The sequence below is a fragment of the Dermacentor silvarum genome, chromosome 10 (genome assembly GCF_013339745.2).
Source record: "Dermacentor silvarum isolate Dsil-2018 chromosome 10, BIME_Dsil_1.4, whole genome shotgun sequence".
Taxonomy (NCBI): domain Eukaryota; kingdom Metazoa; phylum Arthropoda; class Arachnida; order Ixodida; family Ixodidae; genus Dermacentor; species Dermacentor silvarum.
In genome coordinates this window covers 60,949,617-60,962,020 of record NC_051163.1, presented here as the reverse complement: position 1 = coordinate 60,962,020, position 12,404 = coordinate 60,949,617, and the positions used below count along the sequence as shown (strand labels likewise).

At 49.7% G+C, this 12,404-nt stretch overlaps 1 protein-coding gene across 1 annotated transcript in view; it reads left to right on the top strand.

Annotated features, from left to right (window-relative positions):
• The first annotated feature begins 202 nt into the window (after positions 1–202).
• The window catches only part of LOC119465773 (probable serine carboxypeptidase CPVL), a 107,717-nt gene continuing 95,515 nt past the window's right edge, over positions 203–12,404 (top strand). Inside the window, exons 1-2 of the mRNA XM_049657917.1 lie at positions 203–541; positions 6,787–6,878. Coding sequence (XP_049513874.1) covers positions 311–541; positions 6,787–6,878 — 323 coding nt within the window. The 5' untranslated portion in view covers positions 203–310. The remainder of the gene's footprint in view (positions 542–6,786; positions 6,879–12,404) is intronic.

Genomic DNA, 12,404 nt, shown 5'->3' with positions numbered 1-12,404 from the left:
TTCATCGTCGTCTTCACAATGTCGCACAAGCAGTAAATAATCTGTCACGGCTAACCAGAATAGGCTGCCATCGGCCATCGGCACTGCCATTGGCATTCGGGAACGTGCGGAACGCGCAACCTTCGCGTTTCACGTGTCGCGTGAGCCAGCGCTCGAGACCTTCGGACACGTAGCCTAGAAAATAAGTCCACGGAGCCGATTCATTCGTCTCTTCGCACGCAACAGATTCCGCGTTCCGAGCCAGCCAAGCTAAGCCCTTCTAAGTTCGAGAGCCCGCTCCCCTTTGTCCAGCAGCGACCACGGTGTCAGGATGCCCGTCATCATGGTGGGCCCGGTCGACAGGTCGGACTACTCGGATTCGCACAGCGAGAGCCCGACGGACTCCGATTATCCCTCACCCAAAGCTCGAGCTCCGGCGCAGCGACCGCCGCCATCATACTTCATCATGCTTCAGAAGCAGATAGCAGTCTGGGCTCCCGGAACGCCTCATGGCAGCGTCGCTTGCAGCGCGGTGCCGACAGACTTCGGAGCGCCATCGCCGGTATGTGCTGGGTTCCCATCAAGTACGGTAAGGCACATGCTTTACGGTACATGCTGCCTTAACCGTTTGCGGCATGGCGTCTACAGTTGTACACAGCTGATAATCGGAGAAACTAGATGTCGTCAACTAAAAGCTTACATGAAATTGCTCTTATACTTGGCTCGCACCACATACGCTCCAGCTTTTCTTCACCATTGTGACTGTGGGAACATACAACCACAAGTAGAGGGAACTTTGGTGTAGCAATCGTTCCGTTACCATGACAATGATGTTTATTGCGTGGATCTGCCTAATCTGCGCGCTTGTGACTTCAAACGCGTCTGTGCATTTGTTTATTGCTCTTTTATTTATCTTAAGTTACAACGAAAGTTTTCTTAAACGCTGCTAGGTAATAAGTTTTATCGCGCATGTAAAATGATTCATAAAGTGTTGCATTCAGAGCCCAATGTTTGTAGAAAATGATCAATTTACAATGTTACGGAGCCATTTGGTGCAAAAAGGTCGAGGTTTACGCAAATTCCACGTACTGCCCATCATTACCGTACTGGTTGAGCCACCACAGTTGCAGCTTCTGCAGACACTGGTGCCAGAATTTTCACTGGCAATACTTGTAGGAAACTGTGTGGGGCAGAGAATGACGCTGCCAAGGAAACCGCTGTTGTCCTGACGAGCGTACTTCCCTGACCAAGATTGACGAAATCACTAGACTAAGCTATGCCTCCCAGAGAGTCTACCTAGTGGACTGTCCATTTCGGCTGTCGCTGATTGGCTGCTGCTTCACGTGCAGGAAGGAGACTGGCTGGCACCTTCCTGCACGTCAAGCAGCAACCAATCAGCAACAGCCGAAATGGACAGTCCACTAATTGGACTCTGTGGGGATGCGCGTCTCCTGTGGTCCGGCTTCACCGCACGGCGGAGGCGGTCGTAGTGGTTGCGGTGCGTTGCGAGAGATGTCGCGATGCTAACGCCACCGAACGGCGGGGTGACTTGGGAGAAAAAGGTCGAAGGCTCTTTGGCTTGGGATCGGCGGCCAACACGCACGGACGCCTCGCGCGTGCGCCGGCCCGCTTCGCGCGACCGTCGCTCGAGACTAAGAGCGGGACACCGGTATGGACGAACACGGATCGTTCGAGCGCGCCACCGTTCGCGTGACCGTACACGTGAACGACTAGGCGATGGTGTCATAGCATGGGGCGAACGTATTCGCTCGCTATCGGGTCCAATGTGGGGCCTCTTGGGGCATTGGACGATAATTTTGACAGTTTTGCTCGGTTCGAGACAACTTTTGTTTCAACCGAAGCGTATTCCTAGCGTGGATTTTAATCGCGAGCGTCGGCGGCGTGCTTTCTTGAGCAAGGCGACGGTTGCTGTAGCGTGTTTGTTTCAACATGCTAAGCCTTTTCGCGAGTGTTTTGAAGTACACTCGTCGGTACGAGAGCCACGTGGTCTGCATCCTGGGAGAGCGAGGCCTAGCGCCCGCGGAGCATTGGCAAGCCTGAAGCGAGTGAGTACGGAAGCCTCGTGGGTGGTCCGAATTTCTTATGTAAATAGCTTCTTCTATCTCTTTGACTTCGGAAGTCGAGGCTCAGGTAGCCGGGTGGCCGCGGGCCACGGGTGCCGCTACGGGCTGACTGGTATTGCGGCCTGGCACCGGGCGCTCCGACACCGTCTGGGACGGTGGGCGCCGTCAACTCGAATGCTGTGTGCACCGAGCGGGGTAGGACCACCTCACAGAGCTAACGTCTCCTCGCAGCTGCCTGTACTTGTGCCAATTTTGGGTGATGTTTTTTTTTTTGGATGCCGGTTGCTGTTAGAGTAGCGACGCATTAGGCCTAAGGCTTTACGAAGCCGCCTATCGCACGTGGAGGGACACATGCAACCTGGTGGACCGTGGTGTTGAGGTGTCGCACATTGCTTCCCTCATTAGTTTGCCTCGCACGAATTGAAACTACTCGATCGACTCAAGAAAGCAAGCTTTGTTCACGTGAATTTAACATCTGAAATGCCGTCCGAAATTTCGCTAGTCGAATTGAACATCGTACCACGTGGGCGATGCGTATGCCAAATTCCTCTCCCTTGCACTACTTAAGTGTTTGTCGAGTGCGTTGAGTGTACGCAGCGTGAGCGGAGTCACCCCTGGTTTGCTGTCACCTGCACATCGTCAGCGCTGCTGCCCCGGACTACAATCGAGCTACCCCAGGCGATGCCTGTGGCCAGTTCGGCGCAGCGATTTCGGCGGCCGCCTGTGTCCGGCTCGCTACCCTCGACGGCTGGGAAAAGAGCCGGCAGTCACCGACGGCTACAGCGGCTCTCGCCGGCAGGGCGCGTCGGCGCGAGCGACGCTTGCTCCTGCCGACTTCTGCGTCGCCGTTTCCGGAGTCCTGTGCTGGAGTCCTGCCATCGAATCTGCAGAGCTGATGCTGTGACCAACGGAAGCCAGCGGTGAACCCCAGAGACAATGTCGGCTCGCATGTTATGGAAAACGTGTGGACATTTCCTCGGCGACGCCACTGTCGCATGTACTAGCTTTTGTTCGCGACGCGCGCGTTGATAGACCTAGTGACATGTTTCGCCGCAGTATGTGTAGTGATTTAAGGTTGGGGGGATGTGGGGATGCGCGTCTCCTGTGGTCCGGCTTCACCGCACGGCGGAGGCGGTCGTAGTGTTCGCGGCGCGTTGCGAGAGATGTCGCGATGCTAACGCCACCGAACGGCGGGGTGACTTGGGAGAAAAAGGTCGAAGGCTCTTTGGCTTGGGATCGGCGGCCAACACGCACGAACGCTTCGCGCGTGCGCCGGCCCGCTTCGCGCGACCGTCGCGCGAGGCTAAGAGCAGGACACCGGTATGGACGAACACGGATCGTTCGAGCGCGCCACCGTTCGCGTACTGTACACGTGAACGACTAGACGATGGTGTCATAGCATGGGGCGAACGTATTCGCTCGCTATCGGGTCGCGGTGAGTCGGACTTCCTTGATTTGTCGCGCGCTCGTGTGAATGTTCAATTGGTTGTAATTCGGCTAGCATGTATTAGTGTATGAAAGGTGCAATAAATGCCCTTTTGATTGTCTGCACTACTGCGTTGTCGTTCCTCTGTCCCAAGAGCAGATGTGTGAGACCCCACAACTCTTACAGAATACCGCCCCTGCTATACGACGAATGTTCACTTTGGCGCACCGCTCCATTCAACTCGAAAGGGTCCGTAGGCGGGCTCGTTGGTATGCATTTAAGCTGGAAAACCAGGGTTAAATACACTCGCATCTTCCTTCTGTCCGTGTTTTTAGCGCTGTTTTTCACCATGGTTATTAAATTTGCTGTTCAGAATTGGATTTAGTGCTCCAAATTTGTTAGAAGAAAGAATAGTGCAGAAAAGTATATGCCTGATTGCTTTCCGGCAACGATAATGTGGTGGCCATGTACGGCACATTGAATGCAAAAATGTTAAGAGCGAGCTTTGTCGCATGAATGCGTGTAATAAGTACATGACCAAGGAGAAATTCTCCTGCTGGGCATGTACTGAAGCGAATTGTATGAGGTTCGTTGTCCCGAAGTGTAAGATATTAATCGTATCGCTTCCAGTAGATTGGTTATTTAGACCTTCAGGTAAACGACCCGAAGTCTAAATGAGTAATCGTATCGACTGTAGTAGATTGGTTATTCAGACCTTGAGGTCAACAGTTCGACGCTCTACCGATGCGGGGCCATCGACGCAGCCCCCCTGCGTCAGCCAACGCCTCCTAAAACTTTTAGAAGGCGTTGCGTCAGCCCCCCTGACGTAAGCGGCAACGGCTAACGCCTCCTAAAACCCACGGCATGGATGGAACGCACATTGAACTTAAACGCTGCGCCTGGCTTCCTGTGACTACGTAACTGACCTTCACGTGATTCCTCGGCTGCATGATTTTCACTCACTCCAGGTACATCTGCGGAAACTGTTTGTCCTCCGCGCCGACTTATAGTCACGATTGCAGTGAACGCTTAAAACATCCCGTACCGTTTCTCCAGCGTACCTTCACTGAAATTCGAAATACCGACCTACTGCTGCGTGCCCCCTATGCAAGCAGCGTGTCTACGTTGCAGCCGAAAGCCACAGTTGTGCCCGTTAGGTGTATACATAAGCGCGCGAAATTCAATACGAGTACTTCACTTGGGAACTCAGCCCCTTCGTGGCCATGACAGCTATTCAGCCATATTTCGCAGCTGTAACAGTCAAAAGCTAACACAGCATGTTTAAACGAATGTGTAGAGCGCACTCGTGGCTTGGTATCCATTTTTCCCCGTCATGAGTTCTCATGAGATGCAGCATCGTCGGAGCAGCTTCACTACTATCCCAGAGCCATGTAGGCGACAAGTCATATTTGTTGATCCAAGGAGGATAAGCCGGGCATGAATGACTAGGGCTAGCCGACCCCATCATGTCGCCGAATCCACTAGCGTTGGCGAGGTAACTTCGGTCGAGCTAAAGTCCCTAGATATGCACTGGATAGCAGTACACAATAATATCGCACCCGCCGCTGTAGCCCAGTAGTTATGGCGTTGCGCTACTGAGCTCAAGGTCGCAGGTTTGATCCTGGCTCCGGACGCTGCATTTTGACAGGGGCGAAATGCAATAGCGCTCGTATACTTAAATTCGGGCGTACGGTAAAGAGGTGGTCAAAATGAATCCGGAGTACCTTGCTAGGGCGTGCCGCATAATAAGATCGTGGTTTTGGCACGTAAAGATCGAGTATATACATAGCACAGAAAGCTGCGCTTCTTGGCTCGCGTTCCTATTTTTAGGGTGCTTTGCTCTCATAAAATTTGTAATGTCTAGGCGCCCTACAAAGGTAGCAATCTGCTGACTAGGCATCTCTCAGTCGCCGCTTTCAACGACGCTTCGCTGTATACGCGCGCAAAAGAATGCCAAGATGTTCCATTTATCCCGTTTTGGCAAAACAATGTTGCGTTCGCAGGCCATGTTATGCGGTGAACATGCTATTTGTATTTGAACCACCACAGCAATCTCAACGAGACCTCTGGCTGAGCGTGCGCGGCCCGAAACTTTCAACGAGCATCCTGTGTTCCCCGTGTGTATTCTATTCTCGATCGTGTCGGGAGCCAAATGTGTGCATATGGTTGTCCGCATTGTGCAGAAGGTTAATCTCAGCCAGAGTGCTCTGGGATGGCCGAATCGCAAGTTGCTCTAATAAGGGTAACTCGGAACGAGTTTCTGTGAAATGTTTGTCGCCGAGCAGTCGCACGCAAATGCTCTGGCATACAGAGGTGTATTAATGTCCCCCCGACAACCGACACCAATTTTGCAAGTCTTTTCTTCATGTAACGCTCTGTCATAGGTACTTCTCGGCGTCAGGGACGCCATGCGTAAGGACATATAGATCCCACGAGGAAAGCACCGAACGAACAGCGTTTAAGGAAGATGGGCCTGCAAGAATAATTTTGCGAACTCTTCGAGAGCTTTACAACTTCCAAGGTGTAATTTTGTGCCGCCGCAGTAAACGTAAAAAAAAAAAAGCCTTGTGTGCGCTTCCTTCATTTCAAACCTTCTACCATCTACTTCCCACTCAAGAACGATACATCACTTTGAGACGTCCATGGCGTTCGGGACCGGAAAAGAAATCGGGCGCGCAGCGTTCAAGGGAACGTTCAGAAGCTTTAAAACTCTCGTATACGCATAAATGCACCTTAACTTGAAGCACATGCTTGACTTGGTCTAAATGACGCCTGTTACGAATGCACTAAAACACATTCAGCGTCGAGGGCGGTGAACAGGTATAGCGCATGTTCACGTGCCCTGGGCCTAATACAGGGCTAAGCCTTTCGATTTGCCGTCTTGACTACCCGAGACGCTGCATATGCAGCGCTCATTGGCTAAAAGCACCACGTCGGGTAGTCTGGCAGTGTCGAGGATGGATGATCCAAGAGGCCCACTCATATCAATAACCGTTAAGTGGTGTTATAAACAAGGCAGCCATTACATCGCTTTCGGCGCCTACATTATGTAAAAGCGTGACCTTCGAGATAGTTTCTATTACCCGAGGGTGTCGTCGCTTGTGTAGATGAGATGTAGTAACTACCAATGGCGTAGTTTCTAATTTTGGACCAAAATTACACGCAAAAATTGTGTAATATGTTAAGTAGAGATTAGCTTGTTGATGGAACATCGTGGCTAAATTTATCGCTTCTTCGCTTTTATTCCCACAAAGCGATACAAAAAATCCGATGAAAGCTTCTCGTGTTGACTCGCAGGTGTACATGTGGACGTGCCAGGGGCCACGGCCCGAGTCGCTGCAAGAGCCTGCCGTTCAACGCAACGAGGCGGCTTTAGTGAAGAGCAATTGGTAAATATACATGCGAGTATAGAGCTACCTTGCGGCGTCGTGCGTGCTCAGTGTTAAACACGAAACACGTGTGCCGAAGCCTGCATGCCCAGAAATTGGTCGAGCCAAGGCAGGTGACAAGCTGGCACAACTGTTCCAGAAGATTCGTACGGTTCAATCAGCCGTCTTTCCTATGTGAAGCCCGACGAATTGGATGCATTTGACGCAACTGGCACTGCCGTAGAAACACGTGCGTCAGAATTTCTAGATCCTTCAAACGACGTGTCGCAAATATGGCTGCTTTTACTTCTGAAAAAAAAAGTTGGGAAAATCTATTGGAATACCCTGGAAATTAATTGGATGTGGTTGTTGGTATACATTATAGTCGTACGCAGAATAGCACGCGCCACGGTACTCTGTCAACAGTTCTTTTGTGTAAGAAACATTTGCCTCCAATTTATCTGATTCCGCTGGAAAGTGTTTAAACCTTGTCGAAGGAGGTTAACTGTATGACCAGTGGTACCAGAAACCGCATTCAATAGGTTTCCAACAAGACGGAACAGCAGCAGTGAAATGGAGGTATATTAGCACGGTCTATGTGAAAAGCTCTATTACTAAGCAGTGACGCGAGACAAAAGCTGCTTGGCTTCCGCGATCCAAGGAGAATAAGCATGTCTAGCGTGGCGTAACTGATGAGGACCATTTGAGGACTTTGATGTTCCTGCAGCCAGATAACGTGTGCTTTCCATGCTGGTTCAGCCTTTACGCCCTCCAGTAATCTTCTACAGCGAACGGTATATGAACGCGGCAATATTGTCATCCATCCAACTGTATAGTCGAAATTCCAAATGTAACTCATACGGGGTTCTTTTTCTCGAATGGCCAAACTTGTAGCCTCCGCTACCGTCGCGAAAATGACATAATATGGCGTATCAAGATTCTTCCTCCTCTTTGCAAACTTCTGCGGAACTGGCTTGTAATATTACAAGGTTATATAATGGAACAATACTTTAACTCGAACATCGATTCGTGCGCGTCAGCTACGCCCGGCTGTGCAGAGGGTGTTTGGGCACTCGGGTATGGAAATGACCCCACCCCCCTACTCGTGGAGCCCGAGACTGCTCTGCGCCACTAAAACCTGCCGCACTCGTAGATGATTGGGGATCCTGCGCTTGCGCTTCTTATGGCGACGGGCACGTTTCGCCGTCGTAAAAGATGTTGGATACCCCCCTGTCTTGTAACCCTATCGCCTTCATGCCATTTATGGACCCTACATGCCGAACGCAGTGGGACCATGGCCGAACAAGCGGCGACTTTCTGCAACAAATTGCACACTTGCAGACCTTGTAACTTCTGATGAGCACCGCTTTGAGTTAGATGAAATGTACCTGCTATGGCATAGCGAGCTCTAAAACGCGATCGCTCCTGCTCGAACCAACTAACGCACAGTCGAGTTAGCACGCTCTGAACGCTGAGCGAGAGGCTTTATTTACCTCCGATTGCATCCTGTGTGCCGTGGCAACGGCACCATTCCTACACGCGACGCATGGATGACGGGTAATGGCTTTCCTCTACACAACTGTATCAAAGTATGATGATTAGTAGGGTTTATTGGCGCAAGGGCCAGATGTGGCCAAAGAGCGCCAAGGCGATGATAATGGCGTGTCAGTGGTACATGAATAGTGAATTATCAGGCGTGGATAAAACGTTAGATGAAGCATGGCTGTAAAGGGGCCTAAAAATAGTCGCTGTAAAGAGCGTAAAATCTACATGTAATAAGGTTATGACAATGATCAATGACGTTTACTATGAAAGTGAAGAATGCATTGAAAAAAGAGTGAAGATATTCAAGTTATTTCACATGTTGTAATTGGCAAAAGCACTACTGCCTAAACAGAGCCCTTGAACCACAAGGGCCTGGAGGCAGGTGCTATACTGAACTACTGTCACAGCGGCATCCTCTGGCGAGAGGATGCGCTACGAATTTATTGGGCTTTTGACATGTAGGATAACATCGTTCAAGAATGCGAGGACTGCTTTGGTTGTAAAAAGTGGTTCTTTACCAAGAAACATGGACGGATGGAGCGGGACACAATAGCTGTATGCAAGAGGAAAATGTTTCCTTCTCTCTGTTTCGGCTTCCCGACACTCCAGGAGGACATGGAGGACGCTCAGCCTCTCACCACATCGACCACAGGTTGGAGGCTCGTTACCAGTCAACAGAAAATTGTGAGTACCATATGTGTGTCCTATTCTGAGACGACAGAATAGGACATCAGTTCGTCGTGTTTTTGTTGTACAGGGCCAGAAGCCTAGCTGTGGTTTAATCAAGTGGAGCTTATTATTTGTTGCGGCGTCCCACAAGCGTTGCCAGTGGTTTCGCAGTTTCGCTCGCAAAAAAGGCTTGAGGTCTATGGCAGGAATAGAAGCGGTAAGATTAATTGCTTGAGATGTAACTGATGTGGCCACTTTGTCTGCCAGTTCATTACCCTCAATGCCTCTATGGCCAGGAACCCAGCATATTGTCACATGTCTACCAGATGAATAAATATTGCACAGGTATGTGTAAAGCTCAATAAAAACAGGATTTTTGTTTATTCTTATAGACATTAGTGCCTTTACGACACTTAAGGAGTCCGTAAATATTATTGCATTCTGTGGTTTTAACTTCTTAATGTGTTTAACCGCAGACAGCACCGCATAGGCTTCTGCAGTAAAGATGCTTGTATAAGGGTTCAATACGTCCGATTCAGAGAAAGAGGGACCAATTGCCGCGTAAGATACGCCAGCGTGCGACTTTGATGCGTCAGTGTAGAATTCAGCACACGAATACTTAGATTGGAGTTCACGGAAATGCATTCCAATTTCGAGGTCTGCTGCGTACTTTGTAACTTTTACAAAAGATATATCGCATTCTATCACCTGCCACTCCCAAGGAGGTGGCAGTTTAGCTGGAGGCATTATGCGATGTTCGAGGAGTGGGACATCCATTTCAACGCTAAGCTCCCTCACACGCAGTGAAAAAGGCCGTCTCACAGAGGGTCGATTATGAAAAAGTGTAGTACACGTCAAATCGTTAACGGTCTTAGAACACGGATGTTCATGATTAGAGTGTACTTTGAGGAAATATGTGAAACTGGTGTATGATCTCTGCAGATGGAGTGACCATTCATTCGATTCTACATATAAGCTTTCAATAGGGCTTGTTCTGAAAGCGCCTGTGGCCAGTCGGATACCTAGATGGTGAACGGGATCTAGCATCTTTAGTGCGCTTGGGGCGGCAGAGTGATATACTACAGCCCCATAATCTAGTCGTGAACGAATCAGACTCTTATAAAGGTTCAATAGACACTTCCTGTCGCTGCCCCATGTTGTGTGAGATATAATCTTCATTAGGTTCATTGTTTTTAGGCATTTTGCTTTGAGATATTTGATGTGTGGGATGAAAGTTAGCTTAGAGTCAAGTATAATGCCTAAAAACTTGTGGTCTTTGTTCACAGGTATTTGCTGTCCACACAGTCCTACACAAGGATCTGGAATCAGGCCTCTCTTTCTTGTGAAAAGAACACAGGAACTTTTGTGGGGGTTAACTTTGAAACCGTTTTCGTCTGCCCACTTAGACACTTTGTTCAACCCCTGCTGTACCTGTCTCTCGCACACGGTCAGGTTACAGGACTTGAAGCCCATTTGTATATCGTCCACGTAGACAGAATAAAAAATAGCCGGTGGTAATGAGGCACGAAGTGTGTTCATCTTCACGATAAACAGTGTGCAGCTGAGCACGCCTCCCTGGGTGTCACGACTTTCGGTGGACTAAAGACAGACAGGGACAAGTCGCTCGTTTAAGACAAACATTTATAATTGAAAAAAACAAGCGACAAAGAAAACAGCACAAAACAAACCATTTACAACACGAGTTAAATCTAGAAAATCCCCAAAGTCATCAGATAATATAATTCCTAAGTCCAAAATATTTACATTAAGTCCATCGAAGAGGCCACGTCACCTCGTCGTCGCGGCTTCCGGCGACACGTCGTTGGGCCCGTCGATGCGTCGTAGACTCGAAGTCGCTGTGTCCGACGTTCGGTCCACGGTTGGCCTGGTTCGGGGGTCAGGACGGTGGGGTGACCGAGGCGCCTGGATCGCCCGATCGACTCCGCTAGCCTGCGGATCGTAGCCGCAGGGAATCCGGGAAGCGGTGCCGTCAGCCTGTAGCTGCGGCTTCCGGTGGAACGTCCACTCAGCTCGCGGGTCGTGGCCGCGGCAGCCGAAGAACAGCTTCCACTGGGTTGCCGCCGTCTCCGCGATCCACCCGTCCTGTTCGGCCTCCAGCTCCTTCTGCCCCTCGTCGTCCTAGAGCGTAGCTGGGCTGCTCTCTTCAGCTACGTGTCCCTTATCCCATTGGTCACGTAGCTGCGCGTGCACTTTTGCGCTTCTTCTTCTGCTTTCATAATGTATTCTTTTTGTTCGGCCGCTCTTATTTTATAACTTCTTTCTTCTTTATTTCTCCCACTGACTCCTCGTGTCTTCTTGTTCTATTTTTATCTTCTTCTTTTTCTTCTTCTTTCTTTCTTCCTTTATTGGCTCATGACACTGGGGTACACCTGTTTCCTGTATAAATGGACGCGACAGTGCATTACCTATTTTAACCCGGAATGTGCGGTTGTGTAGGTAGCTTTCAATAATGGTTAACATATTACCGCGGATGCCCACTGCCGACAGATCGCGTAGGATTCCGTAACGCCAGGTCGTATCGTACGCCTTTTCCATATCGAGGAACACGGATAAGAAGTATTGTTTATGTATGAAAGCATCACGAATGTTTGCTTCGATGCGCACGAGATGGTCGGTTGTAGACCGTCCTTCTCTGAAGCCCCACTGATATGGATCAAGAATTTTGTTTGACTCAAGGAAGTGTAAAAGGCGACGGTTTATCATTTTTTCAAAGAGTTTGCAGATACAACTTGTGAGGGCTATTGGGCGGTAACTTGTTACTAATGTGGGGTCTTTACCTTGTTTTAAAATCGGAACGACAAGGGATTCTTTCCATGCAGTAGGTAGGTATCCGGCAGCCCATATAGCATTGAAAAGTGCGAGTAGCGTTATTTGAGTATCACTGTGAATGTGTTTAATCATGTCGTACATGATCCTGTCGGGTCCAGGTGCAGAGCTCCGACAGGCAGTCAAGGAGGCTCTCAATTCGGCGATGTTAAATGGCATGTTGTAGGGTTCATTCTGTCTGCATTTACGGTCAATAGCCTTGCGTTCTGCGATTTGTTTGTGCTTAAGAAATGCGTCAGAATAATTATTCGAACTGGACACGCGCTCGAAGTGTTCGCCAAGAGCGTCAGCTTGGCCTTCCAAGCTGTTCGCTTCGTCGTTCACTAGCGGCAACGGATGGATTTCTTTTCCCTTTAGCCTCATTAGCCTGTCCCATACTTTTGCCTCTTGAGTATACGAATTGATACCTGAGAGAAACCTCTCCCAACTTGCCCTCTTAGCCTGTCTTCGCGTCCTTCTTCCCTGGGACTTAACATGTTTAAATTC